The sequence below is a fragment of the Anopheles darlingi genome, chromosome 2 (genome assembly GCF_943734745.1).
Source record: "Anopheles darlingi chromosome 2, idAnoDarlMG_H_01, whole genome shotgun sequence".
Lineage (NCBI taxonomy): Eukaryota > Metazoa > Arthropoda > Insecta > Diptera > Culicidae > Anopheles > Anopheles darlingi.
In genome coordinates, this window is record NC_064874.1 from 16,400,794 (window position 1) to 16,417,091 (window position 16,298).

Genomic DNA, 16,298 nt, shown 5'->3' on the forward strand with positions numbered 1-16,298 from the left:
TCATCGTCACTGGATACCATTAGCGGCGGCATCAGCAGCAGCAGCAGCAGCCAACAAGCACGGTTCGGTGCGGTTCGGTTCGGTTTGGTGGTTTTACATTGTTTCAAGCGAACTACATTATGACAACCACTTGATGAGCCACTTCATTGCTTCATCGCTCTTGATGTACTCTGGTAAACTGGTAGGGGGGTCGTTTAACCCCCCACACGACCTTCGCGTTGAAAAGCATAAATCTTAATGGAACCAGTCACAAGGTACACTCCGGGAGCATCGACATAATCGAATTCGAATGAAGTACATTGAAAACTGTTGTATGCATGTTGTAATGGTATTTTATTTGTACTCAAAAGATAAGGCTATGGCCGTATTTGGTCTTAAATTGGTTTTACAAAACTTCAAATTGTACATAAGTTCACTCTATCACATTTCATTTCAGTATTGGAGATTGGTTTTTGGAAGAGTAGAAAATATTGTGGAATTCCAGCAAATGTTCCTTGATATAAGCTGATCTTGGTTCACTTCGCGTTACTCGTCGCTCTCGATAAAGGCCAGTTTCGGAATGCGGCGTGCTTCGTAGAGCTTCAGAAACACATTTAGGGCTACCTTGAGATTCCAGGACGATTCATCCAGACACCGGACGCACCACTGCCGGTTCAGTTTGGTCAGCTGTTTGAACACGATCAGCGTACTCTCACGATCATCCGGTTCGGACGAGCAGATATTCTGTTAGGGATGGGAATCGACAAACGAAAGTTCATTAAACTGCAAGCAAAACAGAAACACAGGAAGATCATGGTCACGTACCTCTTGTGGTTGTTGAAGTTGCTTCCTCTTATTCTCCTCGACCGTACGCTTATCCATATAGTTACGACCCTCCGCCGAGAGCGTGTACATGTGGAAAAGATCATTGCAGATCTTGTAATCCAGTGCATCGCTAAACAGTCCCTTGCCCATGCCAGCCGGTTGAATGTAGAAAGTACGCGTAAATCCCGTTTCACAGTTGATGCCCTCCGTCAGTCTACCGTGCACGGTAATCAGTACATTGTCCGGCGTGAAGATGGGCACATCGATACGGAACGACATAAAATCGTACGCGGTATTGTGGAACGAGTTCAGAACGTATCCGATGGACTCGTTACCCATGACGAGCGACTTCCGTACATCATCCGAGGATTTGCCGCGCTTCAACAGATTGCGACTGTGCTCGCTGTACGCCAGCTGCCGCTGCACGTTCTCGTCCGGTGCTACCGACCGATCGATGGCGAAATCACAAGTCATCGAGAACAGTGCCTGCGGGTGGTACAGATCTTGCAGTACTACACGCTGGAACGAATCTTGCAGTTTGAAGTAGTGCTGAACAAAGGCGTCCGCAAATTTGTACGCATCCTGGGAGCAAATGTAGTTCTGGCAGTAACTAAGCACACCGTCGCCAAGCAACGGACGGCCATCGAGCCGCTCGAGCTGGGGAAAGTATCGCTTCACCTCAGAGATGTACTCGGCGCAGGTTGGCTTCTCGCCGCACAGCGGATTGCGGTCTAGAAACACTTCCTTGATCAAGTTCCGCGGGATACTGTTCAACGCAGCAAATGAGGCCAACTGTAACGAATCAAACCATTAACAAGGGTCACTTGGATGCCAAAGGCACATGCCTACTGCCTCCGGAGACGAATAAAAAACAACTTACCGAATTGTTTCGTAAATCCAATGAAGCCAACCAGGTAAACTTGGCCAACCCGGACAGCCCGTCACAGTTCTCTAGCTCATTGTTGCGCAAGCGAATAAGGAAACAGTTGGCCCCGAGGCTCTTGACCGCAATGTCCACAATGTGCTTCAACGTTCTCGGGCTTTTCGCACTAAAGTCTACGAACTTGATCGTGTTAAACTCTGTCTGCATCGAGCAGAGATCCAAGCAGTTCTGGCTGAACCGCTTCATGACGAACTGCTCCAGCTTCTTCTTCGGTACCACCTGATTTGGTCCCGCCTCGGCTACGTTCATGGCGATGGTCAGCTTGAGCGTGGTGTTCGTTCCCGGCAGTGGAAGGCGTAGTTTGTTTTGCACCAAAAAGAGCAGCGCATCGTAGCAGTTACGCACCAGGAACTCGTCCTTTTTCGAGTACGTTTTGTAGTAGCACGGGTAAAAGTCGTACTGTGTTATCCACTGGACGAACGCATCCAGTATGGTTTGCTTGCCGCAGGTCCCATCGTGGAGCACCGTCACGAGATGCCAGTGTGGTGTCAGCTGGTACTTGTGGAATGCGACCGGATTCATCTCGAATTCATCAATGACCGTTCCGGGGGATACCACCTCCACCTCTTCTTCCTCCTCGTCGCGACCCTCGCCGACAACGTTCGCTTCGCTGTACGTGACGGCACTGTCCTAAAAGCATAAACAGGAAAATCATGAATACCCTCGAATGGTCGAACGGACAGCGAGTGATTACCAGTTTGATAAGCGAAGGGAAAAAGCCGCGCAAAGTCTGCTGATAATCCAGCACGTCCGTCAGCGGATTGCCCTCGACGTAGAGCTCCATCAGCGGGATTTCCTTCAACGGCCGCATCGAACTCGGGTGTCGTATGCGGTTCCCTCGCAGATCCAGACTTAGCAGCTGCTTCCCCTTCAAGGCCGCCAGCAGCGTAACGTGGCATATGCCGTTGTTCGACAGCCGGACTCCGTTGATGTGCGGTAGATTACACATCACGTTGCCGATATCGGAACACACCATCTCAAACTGGGACCGATTGCTGAGGCAGACGCACAGCTCCTCGAGAGCCGGGTGGCACGCAAAATACTCCAGATTGAGTAGGTTTGCCTGTCCATAAAGCTGGCAATTGTCGGCCCGCTCCTTGACCGCTTTGGCGATGGTGGCGCGGGTAAAAATCTGTCCCTGCTGGAATTTGGCCGCGCACAAGCGCACTCGCAGCGGCAACTGCGACTGGCCAACTTTCAGTCGCAGGCCCGCCGTGAAGAGCGCCCGGAGCGCGTTCTCGCACATCCGTACCAGGAAGAAATCGAGGTTCGTGTAGTGTCGGTAGGCGACCGGGAAAAAGTCCACGAGAGGCACGCTGGCGAACAGCGATTCCAGGATTTTGTCTTTGGTGGCCTGACCGGCGTGCAGGATGAAAACCTGATGCCAAACGTCCATGCGGCCCAGCGCGTTGGCGTCGAAATCGAGGTTCGATTCGTCGTACACCGTTGGACTCGCTTTCGGATCGACCACGATATCGGCCTCTCCCGTTTTCATCTTGAGCGTTTGTGGAGTCGCGCTTTCCAGATTGTAAAATCCGCCTTCTTCGTCCTGTTCCGCGTCGTGGACGTCCGTTTCCATATCGACCTGCTCCGTTTTGATGGTCCGTGCCGGACCGATCTGTACCTCCATGTTTTAGCAACCGCCGGAACCGGAAATAGCGGAAAACCCGGGATAACTTAACTTTTTTCACCAAACCGCGGAATCAAAACAAAACCGAAACTCTGGACCTGTGGAAAAGATACTCAATTTTTTCCCCGACTCCTCAACGTAGTAGTATAAACTCCTTTTCGGCCCATTTCGTTTTTATCGTTTCGAGCAGTCGAACAGTTAAACAGTCGAACAGTCGAGTAGTCGAGCAGTTTGTTTTGGTTCACGGTTTTTTTAGGTTGTGTTGTAAAAATGTTGTAAAATTGCGAAATTCTGAACATTTTTTAACCATTTAACCAACAGAACCGGAAAAATGCAATTATTTGCACTAGCCAGGAGTGCTCTGGGGGCACGAATTATGCTACGTGGCCTCTCGACCACCGGGACAAGGTGGACCGAGGTGAAAACCGTCCAACAAACGGTGAATCCGTACGCCCGGATCCAAATCGACTGTGCGTACAACCTGAAAATCATCCCCTACGATCTCTTGGACTGTCCGGATTCGAATCTACTCAGAGCCACCGTGAAATCGGACGAAAATGCGGACAACATAGCCGTGAAGGTGACCGAGAAGCTGGTTTCCATCTCGAACGGCGCCGAAACGGGAGGAAAGTTGCCGGAATGCGTTCTCGAAATACCGATAAAGGCCGACCTGCAGATACGGAACGCCGGTAGTACGACCATAGCCGACCTGTACAGCGACGAGATTGCTGTGGAATGTACCGGGAACATCGACACGAAGAGCTTACGCTCTACGAACGTTGCTCTTACCAGCACCGCCGGTAACATATCCTGTCGTGGAATCACACTCGCCCAGAACGTGGTCGCGGTAACGAGTGGCAAGGGCAACATTTTTCTCGACAAACTTCAAGGTGGTTCTGTGAGCGCATCAACCCAGGATGGTAACATCGTGGTCAATGCTAGCTACTCCAACCAAAGCTCTTTCCAAACGCAACGCGGTGACCTGGAGTTGAAGAGCATCCACAAGGAGTGCACCGTAAAGTCCGACGCTGGTAACTCCTTCACGATGAGTAAGTTCGTCATCGGGTCTATTCGAAAACCGGCACCTAATTGTATGAGGATTACTTTCAGATGGATTCTACGGTACTCTGCACGCCGATGTTGGAAGTGAGAATGTCACGCTGCAGCTCTCGGAAACCGTTGGCAAGAGCACCATCCTGGCGGCGAAGGCAAAAGCTCTGCAACTCAATCTTGCGGACACCGTTTACGAATCCTCAGCGATAACGGTGAACGCCAGGAAGCTTGAACTGGACGGTAGTATTGAGGACAAAGCGCATAAACGGGATGGTAACAGCGTAACGCTTGGCAAGGAAGATGGAGAAAGTAGCTTACACGTGGAGGCAGCTGGTTCGGTGACGCTCCGAAAAATGTCCTGGGCCGATACGTTCTCGTTCGCAGGGAAAATGGAACAATAATCCGTTACTTCGCTGAAGCGTGCTAAGCATTTACGTTACTTAAGTGTTAGTCAAGATTATTTATTATTAGAACTTGTAAAAGTATTAAAGACAAAGACCACGTGGAATATAAGTGCAACAATCTCAACGGCAATGTCTTTCTCTCCTTAAAAGCCCGAAACAATGCCATCTTTGGGCATAATTTATTCAATCTAAACTGTATCACTACGCTAGTAAAGTGCCCTATCGCTCGGTACTATCACCATCCGCAGTAGCAGCAGCAGCAATGAATAATGCACCAAAGACAGCGTGCAAATGTCTGGAGAAATCCTTCGGCCTATTAGCGAAGGAGAAATGATTAACTAACGGCAACGCCAACCCTTCGCGTGCTATTGGCCGAAGCGAGAATTACACTAATTTCCAGGCAATTTACCCTCCCCTGCCCCCAGAGGACCACCCGGTCCCCGGTCGTCGTCACCAGAACCGCGGACGTCCGGTAGCGTGGAAGAAATCCTCGGCACACAGCTCGGTCGTACACTCGAAGGCACCGTTAAGCTGGCATTTGCATACGTTGCAGTGCTGGTGGAAAACTTTGCCTTCCGGAAAGGAGTGATTTCCGGTCGCTTGCTGCCGTTCAATCGCATCCAGCAGGTCAAGGCTATACGAACAGATGCGCTGCCGAGCTTCCCCTATGGCGAGGCAGTTGATGAAGTTAGCCGCACCGAGTGTTCGCCGATAGCGCCGTCCTCCATGTTGCGCTGCTACTAGGAATGGGAAAAGAAAGCACAGAGAGAGAGAAGAAAGAGAAATTGAAAACCTTCCCTGCAAGCTGGTGCAATTGCGCAAATCAAGTCCATGTACGGGAAGCAACCGCAAGCGTTAGAAGCAGAATCGTTCCGAGCGCGATGATGGACGACGAGAACTTCATGATGTGCGGCTCCAGGGAAGACTACTACGATTCACGCTTTAACAGCGACGATGATAAGAAGCGAAACACGAAGGTCAGCTTGAACCGTTGCATGCCTTCTAGGCTAGCATAATTAGGTCATCTATCGCAGCTCCAAAGCCAAAGGGTACGGATGCAATCTGCATTCTTATTTGCTCGTCAAGGTCCAGTTGCCGGATAGCTGCGAGAACGTAATCAGTTCCAACCGTTTCATAGTCGCATTCAGCCATTTCATTGCACTATCGAAGCAGTTTTGGCCAAAACTAATAAAATCCATCATCACAAGCAACAGATTTCCGTCGTCCTCGTTAATGGAAATGATAAACCAGTTCAGTTTTCCGGTCCACAGTTTGCAAGCAGCAGTCGTCGTTAAAATAAGCATAAGCAGCATTTTTATTGCCAGCCTTAAATCCATGGCACCCCCCAAAAAAAACCAACTGTTGGCCAAATTCGGTCGCAGAGAGAAAGAACGGAAGCGTGCGGGCGTGCGCTCGCGCAACACGTTGTCCGAATTAATTCGACCCTTTTTATGCTCCCCAGTACCATTTTCCCATACATTTCTTTTTTCTTCTTTCTCCGTTATGCATTCTGGCTGCCGGTGGCCGTGGCTCGAAACCCGAGACGGCCACAGCTAGCAGTGCTAACAAGATTCCGAACGATGATGACGATGATGGTCGTAGGAGAGATGGCGAAAAAAGGAAAAACCTAAAACAATACACAAAACGCATGGACAGCAGTTCGAAACGATTTCTATGATTTCGTTGCTTTTTTTGGTCACCATTTTTTTTTCGTTTCTGCACCAGCTCTAGCTGGTGTCTAGCTGGTGTAGGACCGTCGGACAGCACCGAAATGAAAATGGCAGCACCATATCTTCATCCAATAATACCGGAGCTACAGTTGAGTTGCGAAGGAAATGCGAACCGGAAAGAGCGACCACGCTGCTGGCACACGAGCTACAGTGCCACAGTGTTGTCAGCTGTGACTACTGGTTTGGAGTGGTGCTTTAGAACTGAATTATGTTTTCCTGGGTGCGCCATCAAGGCTGGACCACTAGCGCCGGCCCACTAGGGTGTCGTCATTAGGGACGGAGCAGGTTGTACAAACGATGTGTCCGACGGCATTTTTGGGGCAGTCAGAAAAAAAGCATTGGATCCTTTGGTGTCGAACCAGACCACCAACAGTTACCTAACATGTTGCTGCTGAATACGTTGGCCCATCTGTGGCGCAGAGCACATTTATTTCAATTTTACGGTGCATTCCATGTCACTCCAGGCAGGCAGGCGAAAGGAACTTATTCATAATCCATGGTTCCATGTAAGCCTTGAATATGATGCTTATTTCACCGAAACATTATTATCCCTTCGAGGATATTACGAACCAGAATTGCTGCCTCTCGCACATACCTTTCACGTTAATGGGGAATATCCAAAGAAAGATGAAATGGGAATCTCTCCAGCTTCATCATAATGCGCGTAATCCTTGTGCAAACTTGAAACGACGCCCAAAGGCCTACAAGGACAACATGCTGCGCTGGGGTACCTTCACTCGACACCCCCCGCCCTCGAGTTTCCCGCGATTTAGTTGGATGTTCCGTTCTGTACCACCACCCTCGAAACCCTCGAAAATCCTTAATTAAATAGAATGATATACAACACAGTCGAGCACACACAAGTGAGGTTGTGTGTCGTGCGTCTACAGCTTTTGCACGAGACAACCCGGCACCTATGCGGCCCGTGAACTTGTCTTGCCTCCATAAATCTTCAAATACAAAAGCTCCCTGGCATACAAGGTGTGCAAGAAAGGGACGATGGAGGGAAAGGCGAGGGCGATGTTTGAATGGCAATGACAGGCACAGTTCCATTCACACCGTTGCCCTGTTGCGATTGCCGACCTTCTTCACTGACCTACAACATAGTACTACACGAAACCAAAGCCGCACCACCACTTGGGCAACTCTTTCACCGCCAGGAATCAAAGGTCTCTCCCCCTCCCCCTCAAAGGACCGACCGTCCTGGCCAACAAACCTCAAATCAGCTTATACCGTCTCAGCGCAGGTTATGATGTCAGTTTTGCATATCATTCTCAGTAGGCGAACCGAGGCGTTCGAGACGTGAACAGCAATGGCGTCGAAAAGCGTGGCCTACCGTGATCCACGCTCCATACGTTACGGAGCACGGCCGGCCTATCCGGTTTGCGTGTCGACGGAGCGTGTAGGTGGTGCATAATGGTGACTCGACGGGCACAGCATGATGTGTGCACGGAGCAGAACATAAAATGAACCTTTCTGAAGCATAATCCAATTCTAACCTCACTTCTGCACGGGGAAGTTGCGGGTGTTTCGTAGTCGACACTGAATGGTCGCACCGCTACCTGGCCCTCCCCGTGTGCACTACGTCTCCACCCCATCGTCCTCCGGGTATTCAACATGTTATATTTTTATTATTCGCGCCATTCACACCACGATACCACAGGGCCTCGGTAAGCTAATCATTCTTCCGCTCTACTTCCTCGCCTATTCCAGCGCAGGTACCAGGCTAGGCGCTCAGCGCTGCTGTTGGTCCAAGGGTTCAGCTGTTTCGTTTCGCATGAGCTGCGTTGCGTCCGCCACTGGTGGAGAAGGTTTTCCCCTCGTTTGTCCTTGGAACTACCACGCACCTGGACCTTCAATGAAAATATTGTTTAGAACATCTACATATTTATCCATTCGCCAAAACGCACGCTGCTGCTGGATCGCTTCCGGCCCCTTCCTGGCTGATTCCATTTGCTGCAGTCGACGAACGATGGTGACACATGCACTCGTCGTCGTATGGTAGCAGTAGGCTGGTAGGCTCAGTATTAGCATGGCATGTGCGCGATACTAGCCTACTCTTTTGCTGGAAATTCTCTCGCATGCACCACACCGCCGGCGATGAAGGATTGCTGAGCTGATAGAATTTATAAATAGTTAACCGTTTTAAGCCCCTGCCACCGGGCGTACTATGCTGGTGCGCTCTGATTGCACAACATACGGTCACAATCGCACCCGTTGCTGGTCAGCAATGCAGGTGCTCAACGGTCATGCAGACGGACATGACGCACCCATTATGCCCGGCGTAGGAAATGGAATGAAATCGTTTTCACAGTGGAATGAATAAATTAATGTCGAATTGTTTCATCATGAAACCGTTCCAGTGGCACGGGATAGCGTGTGGATAGCACGGAATAACCTACATTCAACGAATTCACGAGGACAACTCACCTACTCGAAGCTGCACAAAAAATATCCTCTATGGAACTAGAGAGCATATTCGGCTTGTTAAATACTTCGACTTCGAGCACAAGAAGACAAGATCTGGAAAAAACTGTTCCATCCGCCCATTATATCGTTCCAAAGGTAGCAGCAAGGACCGAGGGCGGGTTTAAAAAATACATTTCGATGGTCATTACCAACTGGTGCCCACTGGCCAGGTCTGTAGCGATTGCCAATCGGAAGCCCATTCTTCGAACACTTCAGCTAGCTAACAATTTCTACATTCTTTCTCTCGCCCAGTTCTGTTCGTTCTGGTCATGCTCTAGATGGCGAGTTTCTTTATTTCCCACGTTTCTTGAGGAGCGCAAAAGAAAGAAATTCAAAAAAATGGAGGATGAAATTGGACTTCCGCCTGCAAAGGCAAGGAGAAATGCTATCCAGGTCACCGCCATCGAACCGACTCCAACAGTGGCCAGAATCCAATCGCGGTGTAAGTTTTGAACAAGGAAAAGGGAACTCAACACACACACACACAGACACACACTCACATACATACGGTGAACAAAGTATAGTAAATTGTAACGATTATTTCACGGTTCCCGAATTGCTGATTGTGCTACATTTGCTATACATTTTTCATTACGTACCGCTGGTGCTGGTGCTCCTCCTACTGGTGGTGGCTGGATAATGGACTGGCGAGAACAAGGCAATAAGGCGAGGCTTTAAGGTTTTGAAGCTGTGGCCGCAGCTACGGCGCAGCTCGCTCAATGCGAGCCACCCCGTTAACAATTGCAAAGAACGTAAAATTTAAGCCTCGCCACGCCGACCAATAACAAACCTGGTTGGGGTGGCCTCATTATCTGGGATTTTTCTTTGTGGCCACCGCTTTGTTGCCAACACCCTTAAGGGTCGCAAGCTCATTCTACATGTCGTGATTGCACAGTTTACGATTATGGTGTATGTCCGCGAGCGAACGGCCAGCACCACCACTGAGCTGAGATTAATGATTCTCGAATGGGTAGTGCGGTAGTGTATGCTGGACCACATTCGGTCTACCACATAGCACGTGCATGATATGGCTACCCGGGGGGAGGGCGGTGTGGCAGCGCGCTGGGATCGTAATCGTGAAATGATAGATTTTATGATGATAAAATGAAACAATCAAACCGAAAGCGGCAAACCGTGCGATACCGGCTGCAGTGCAATACTAATATAACTTTATTTCGTTTTATTCGCATGGAGCGGGCTGGAGCTAGGATGCAGGATATCAGCTCGAATATTCGCCCGGAAGGAATGAAATAAATGCTCTGGAAAAACGTTCTCAAAAGTCAGAAACCTGCACTATCCGGCATTAAAGAACCGTCGGGTGCTGCAAATGTGGCCACTGGACTGGAAGCACCCACGACACCTCGGCAATTTGTGCTACCGAGTGCTTCTTCAAATGTCCTCATTCGAAGGAAACAGATGGAACGAACGGGACGTTCAGATTCCCTGGAAGAAGAAAAAAAAACCGAAGGCCACTATCGCTCCAGCGTGAACAATTTGGAGGCCTCGCCACCATCGTTCAGCTCGCTACAATTGCCAACCATCATTAATCAAACGCTCGCGCACACGGCACGTCAGCCTCGCGGACCACAAGGGAGAGAAAGATGGCGCTCGAACGCATCAAACATCAGGCGCCTCCATCGAACGGTCTCGCTACAACCCCTTCGAGACGTGATGCTGATGCTGATGGAAAGAAGGAAGAGGGAAAGAGAAAGAAAACAACCAAACAACAATCTTTCTAGTCCGCTGCCAGTTCCCGGTGCGCCCTTTACACCACTCGCTAACAATGGGGCAACCCCAACGAAATGGTCACAAGAGGAAGAGGAAGAGATAGAGGAGGAAAAGAGAGAAAGCGAGTGTCACCAGGCTCCAATTTAGCAAATTGTCAATCCACCACGCATCACGCACCACCATGCCGCAGCAAAAGGCGGAAGCAGGAGTCAAAGGAGAACCGGAGTCATCCGAACTTCCATAGGCGCGCACTAATGTCACCAACCAACAGTGGCACGATGTATCTGCGTGTGCGGCGGCCTGTCGCAGAGGGACCGGGGAAGAAAGGGGGTATAATTGTGAGCCATTGACCGAGATGGAAAGTCCGTAAAAATAAATAAATAACCTGACGGGGCACATTTTCGCTCAGCTGGAACGGAAGTGCTGTTCCAGTGAAATAACAAAAAAGGAAAAGGAATAACAGGAAAAGGAAAGGACATCCTGCCCCTTGGTGTCGTCGCAGCATCCCTAGCATCGAACGCAGCGCCTATACTGACAGTGACGAGTGAGATAAATAGAGGAGGCCGGATGAGCTCAAAAAACGTGGAACTAACGTGGATATTCATCTCACGGCATCTCACCGTCGTTTCGGCTCACGCGTCCAGGACGATCAGCACGGGATGGATGGCTAGATGGCTGGCTCGGCTTGCTGTTGCCATAGCAAGGAGAGACTAGCCAACTCACGCACACGTCCGTCGCCAGCATACAAGGGCGCAGGGCGTTGCGTTTTCATTCAAAAGTCTCGTGCTCGTGTCTGTATGCGTTTGGCTCGCAGATAAACCTCAACATTGATGATAACACGTTTGCTACCGTGAGTAGCAGCAGGTGAGATGTAAATGTAATGAGGGCTTGCGAGAGAATATCCTGCTCGATCCTGAACCTCCCTGCTAGTATTGTTGCTGCTGCTGCTGCTGTTGTAGTTTGTTGAACGCTCGCCTACTCTCACGCTCCACAAGTGCCCGCTCTCTTGCTCTCTCACGTGCTGCTCCTCCGTTTCTCTCTCTCTCTCTTTTATCAGGTGGAAAACTTAGTTTAAGCAGAAACCAAGCAGCTTAGATAACAATTTCCACGCGCGAAACCACGACTGTCGGTGTGTGCGTGCACGGATAGCTTGAAAAAAAACCCATCTCTATGGTACTCTCTGGCTCTCCCTCTCTGAGTTTTCCCAACTCTCTCTCTCTTTCTGTCTCTCTTTTTCACTCTCTCCTCTCTCTCTCTCTATGATGGTGTTTCGCACAAGTGTGTCTTCAGCTTTTCGCACAAGGCTCCATCAAGTGGCAATCGGAATGGTCGGGATCAGTTAAAGGACCGACGCCCGACGTACTCGTCCGCCTCGTCGAAGGCCACGAAACGAAAACGGAACGGAACGCAAACCCAGCTTGAAGCGTGCTCCCACACCTCATGGGACAACCAGGCCAGCGAGTGGTGGTGGTAGTTGAAGGCAGGCGGTTGTGACGTAGGTAGTGCCCAATCAATGCGAACGTGTTCAATGTGTTGCGCGCGCTGAGGCGTGCAACATAGCTAGATATATCGTGCACTGCGTGATGATGTGCTTCCCCCCGAGCCCCTTTCCCTCCCTAGCAAGTGCGTGAGACCTGCTGCTGGTGCACTCTGGGGAAGGAAAAAGCCCAGATTTTCCACGAATTACAACAGGCGTGGCGTAGCGGCCGCGACGTGAACGTGAAAAGCGCATCTTAAGCGTTGGAAAAGGTGTTCGCGTACGCTGCTGCTTGTGTGTGTGTGTGTGTGTGTGTGTGTGTGTGTGTGTGTGTTTTCTTATCTCTCTTCATCCTCCTGTAACTTCCCGGGGTCAACACCTCCTACCTGACCTTCACCAGTGCCTAGTGTACAAGGTATTCCCTCGGCTCTAAGGAAAATTCTGAAACTCAGGTTTGTGTAGGTGCCAGGGGATCTCTTGACGCTCATCTCCGTGCCCAGATGTACCTTAATTCACGTGAGATTTCCGTAACGCTGTAAGAGCTAGATGGAAAGCCCCCCAAAATCCGTAGGGAAACGAAGCGCCCAGAATCTTCTTAAGATGTTGCTCCCAAGGCGGGCGCGTATTCCAACAACAACAACAACCGGAAACTGAAACAACCTGACAAAGGCGAACCCCAAAAGGGCCATAAACACACCTCCACCGCCGCCACCACCACTACTCTGATACTACCTTTACTGGCATCGCATCCTCTCCTCAAAAGCAAGCCCCAACTTTAGGGCGAAAATACACACGCAAATTAGACCGCCACAGAATCCTTCGGAGGCGTCTCGCTCTCACTATCCTTTTGGCTGACGGTGCCCCTTACAGTCACAGTCATTCCCTGGCTACTGCTGCTCCCCTATCTAGGCCCAGAGTTGAGGGAAGCTCAGTCCGTATCAAGATAAGCAAATTTTCATTTTTCTCTGAACCTGTGCGGCCGTAGCGGTAGTAGTAATAAGTGAAAAATCTCATCAACAGCACCATGGCCGGCTTCTACCCCCAACAGATCATATCCTGAATATTATTATTATTATTATACTACCAACTCCGGCGGAGTGTTCTAAGTGAGTCTTTCCCATGATTTCACAGTTACAGTGACTCCAATCGAGAGCATCGTAGTGCTAGTGCCGAAAATGGAAGTGTAGATGAAGTGACGAAGCTCGTTAGGTAGAAGGTATAGCCCCTTTTAGACGAGAAAGTGAAAGGAGGAAGAGCTGGTGCTGCTGCTGGTGCCCTCAGCTCGGAACGTGATCGTGCTGCTGAGTCCGTAGTGGTAGATTAGATGAAAAAGAAACAACATCCAGAAACACATCCGTAAAACAGAAGACAACGTAATCGTCCTGCCGTACCGTCCTTGCAGGTCTGTGTTCCGTTCGTCCCGGATTCCATTAAACCTAAACCCTAACCTCGCATTATTATTATCGGTACGATCGGTATTGTCACGGGGTCGTGCTCACACGTCGTCGTTGTCATTGGCACACCTTGGTGTTGGCTGCGATACCGATAACGGTACCTTAGGCGAGGTACCGTGCTCGAGGTGTTAGGTCGTGCCTGTTTAGTCACGCGTGTGTGCTATCCGTGTGTGTGTGTGTCTGTTAACAAGCGATAATGCAGCCTTGAAGTCGAACCGAAAATCCAATACGAACCCCCGGTACAAGCAGAACAGCAGCTAGACCAATAATGACATCCAGGAGAAGCGCGCCAACAGCAGTAGCATCGTTGTCGTCGTCTTCGTGGTCGTCTTGTACCCGCTAACCAAACCGTCAACATCATCAAGAGGCCACCGATAAGCACGGCTTCTCATAGACGCTGTAAGTTACCCTTTTTGCCGTGAACCTTCCCCCTGCCTTAACGTGAATAACAAAAGGAAGGGACCTATAGCTCCTTCTCTTCATACGCGCTCAAGGATGCACCAACCAGCAGCAGCAGCAACGGTGTCGTTCGGTGCCCGGTGTTTCTGCACTCCGCTGGCCCTGTTCTGGCCCTGTGCGTAGCTATAGCTATAAATAGACCCTTGAGTGTGTGTTCGGCCATACGAGAGGCTCCACCTCACCACCACCATCAGCACCACCACTCGCCATTGGCCTTGTAGGCCTTATAAGTGCGTGTATGTGTGTGTGTGTGTACGTGTGCGCTACATTGCCTGGGGCACCTACACTCGAGGGCTACCTGTAGACCGAGTCAGTGGGCCCCCCTCAGGCAGATGGTAATCGGCATCGGGGCCTAGCGCCCAAGAGCATACCATTTTGCGCCTGCAAGGTATGTGACACAATTGCACCCAGGCCCCCTGTCATCATATGGGCTCGTCGGCTGTCGCCTTTCCTCTTGTCCTCATTTCCCATTGCCTTTGCGTTACAGGCCTATGGTGGTAGTGCACTTTCCGGGCTCGAGCATTTCGCAATCAGCGTATGTTGCGGTGGGTGGGTGAACTGGCTAGAAATGAGTGCTCGCATCCACACACCCCACCCCCCCACCGTACTTTTGATAATCCCGTCTGGCGACAGGCGAACTGAGTGAATGGCGCTAGCGCGCGAGGGTGCGAGCAGCAATCGCTATGGCTCGAGTGTAGATTTTATCCATTTTATGACCCTCCCAGAGGCCAACCAGCCAGCCAGCCAGCCAGTCAGCTCGTTCGCGCATTGCACTCTCTCCCGAGGCACACGGGAATTTCCGTTTGTGTCCGTCCGTCTGTGGCCACCGTGAGTCCTGGTGTGCGCTCTCTCTCGCTCTTTATTTCTCGCGGTAAAGTCGGGAAGTCTTCTCAGCCCAAATCATATTGCCTCTCGTTGGAATGGCTCCGTCGTCGTCGTCGTCGTCGTCGTCGGAAAGGCATCTCTCATCACGATGTAAACGTGTCCGGCCACGTTACGACGATGTTGGTAACGGCGTCAGCAGTAGTAGCAGTAGCAGCAGCAGCAGCAACCACTGCTTCCACCCACCAGCGAAAGGAGGATGCGCCCAATATTGTGCGCCCCGTGCCTCTGTGTGTGTCTGTTCGTGTGTCTCTATGCGATTCAATATGATGGTGGTCGTGGCGGTGGTGATGGTACCATTCGTCGTTATCAGTGAAACGAGACGACGAAGACCGCCTCCGCGCGCAAATTCACCTCTCACGCTCGCAGTGGATTGGTGTGCGTAAGATAGTAACCAGAGCATGCCAGCATGCCAGCCGTCCATCCGTCTCGTCTCGTGCGTTGGTGGAAGAAATGGGAAATTTGGTTTTCGCTCGGGATAACGATCCCGGGGGTTGGTTTTTGGGCAGGCACGGTCGCCTCGTCTTTCCTTTTGTTTTTCTTTGACCTGCTTCATCCTTGTCGCGCCTCCTAGAACGATGATGGGCGTTGATGGACGATGGTTTGAAAGCGAGACCAAGGAAAAGCACAAATGCTTCGTGTGGCAATTGAGCTCACGATAATTTTGCTTCAAAGAACCACTTTCCAGCGGACAATCTAAATGACGAGATAGAATGGTGCCGCTCACACTGGTCGCTGTCATTAGTAGGTTTCCGGCACGCCACCTGCCAAGGATGGCGCTTCTGCAGCAACTAGAAGCAACATGGATTCGGTATGTGTTACCATAGAAATGAGTGAAAAGGCCATTCGCAGCCATCTCGTTCTGTTTTTTTTTTTTGCGTATTTTTTTTTCCAACAAACCCAAATTGCGGAAACCGTAGCGCATCAGGTTGCCTCTGGCTGGCTGGTTGGCGTGAACCGTACAAACGGTTTCCAGGCCAGCAACCGTAGCAGCAGCCACGGAACGCGACAGTCGTACTGCTTCCGTGCCCCCACCAAAGGAAACCTCGTGCAGCTGAACGGGAAATTCCACCTTCCCGGTCTGTGGCTGCAGAAATGCAGAAATGCTGTTAATGATGGCATGATAATAACCGCATCATTAAATCACGACAGCGTGACGGAAATTTTAACATACCACCAGCGGGAAGGCACCGAGGGCCTCACTGTGCATGCAATACTTTCATTTCATGCGCAGTGCTATTGGGAGTAAGGTATGGCGTTTTGAA

General features: G+C 50.5%; 4 protein-coding genes across 5 annotated transcripts in view; 2 read left to right on the top strand and 2 right to left on the bottom strand.

Annotated features, from left to right (window-relative positions):
• Positions 1 to 321: 321 nt before the first annotated feature.
• LOC125950933 (nuclear RNA export factor 2) lies at positions 322 to 3,409 on the bottom strand. The gene is made up of 4 exons (XM_049679329.1): positions 2,442 to 3,409; positions 1,685 to 2,377; positions 805 to 1,596; positions 322 to 723 (listed from the first exon to the last, which is right to left on the bottom strand). The coding sequence occupies exons 1-4, from the start codon at positions 3,375 to 3,377 to the stop codon at positions 526 to 528; spliced, it is 2,619 nt and encodes an 872-aa protein (XP_049535286.1). The 5' UTR covers positions 3,378 to 3,409; the 3' UTR covers positions 322 to 525.
• A 235-nt stretch (positions 3,410 to 3,644) lies between these two features.
• On the top strand, positions 3,645 to 4,949 carry LOC125951037 (protein FAM185A). The gene is made up of 2 exons (XM_049679540.1): positions 3,645 to 4,426; positions 4,488 to 4,949. Exons 1-2 carry the CDS (start codon positions 3,709 to 3,711, stop codon positions 4,829 to 4,831), a joined length of 1,062 nt encoding a protein of 353 aa, XP_049535497.1. The 5' UTR covers positions 3,645 to 3,708; the 3' UTR covers positions 4,832 to 4,949.
• A 26-nt stretch (positions 4,950 to 4,975) lies between these two features.
• LOC125951038 (uncharacterized) lies at positions 4,976 to 5,773 on the bottom strand. Its single transcript, XM_049679541.1, has 2 exons — positions 5,672 to 5,773; positions 4,976 to 5,574 (listed from the first exon to the last, which is right to left on the bottom strand). The coding sequence occupies exons 1-2, from the start codon at positions 5,736 to 5,738 to the stop codon at positions 5,285 to 5,287; spliced, it is 357 nt and encodes a 118-aa protein (XP_049535498.1). The 5' UTR covers positions 5,739 to 5,773; the 3' UTR covers positions 4,976 to 5,284.
• Positions 5,774 to 12,114: 6,341 nt separating this feature from the next.
• Positions 12,115 to 16,298, top strand: part of LOC125959747 (Kv channel-interacting protein 1) — a 29,786-nt gene continuing 25,602 nt past the window's right edge. The window contains exons 1-2 of one of the 2 annotated variants that reach the window (XM_049692658.1): positions 12,115 to 12,260; positions 13,370 to 14,091. The gene's annotated coding sequence lies outside the window, so the exon portion shown is untranslated. The remainder of the gene's footprint in view (positions 12,261 to 13,369; positions 14,092 to 16,298) is intronic. The other variant, XM_049692659.1, reaches the window with a different exon arrangement.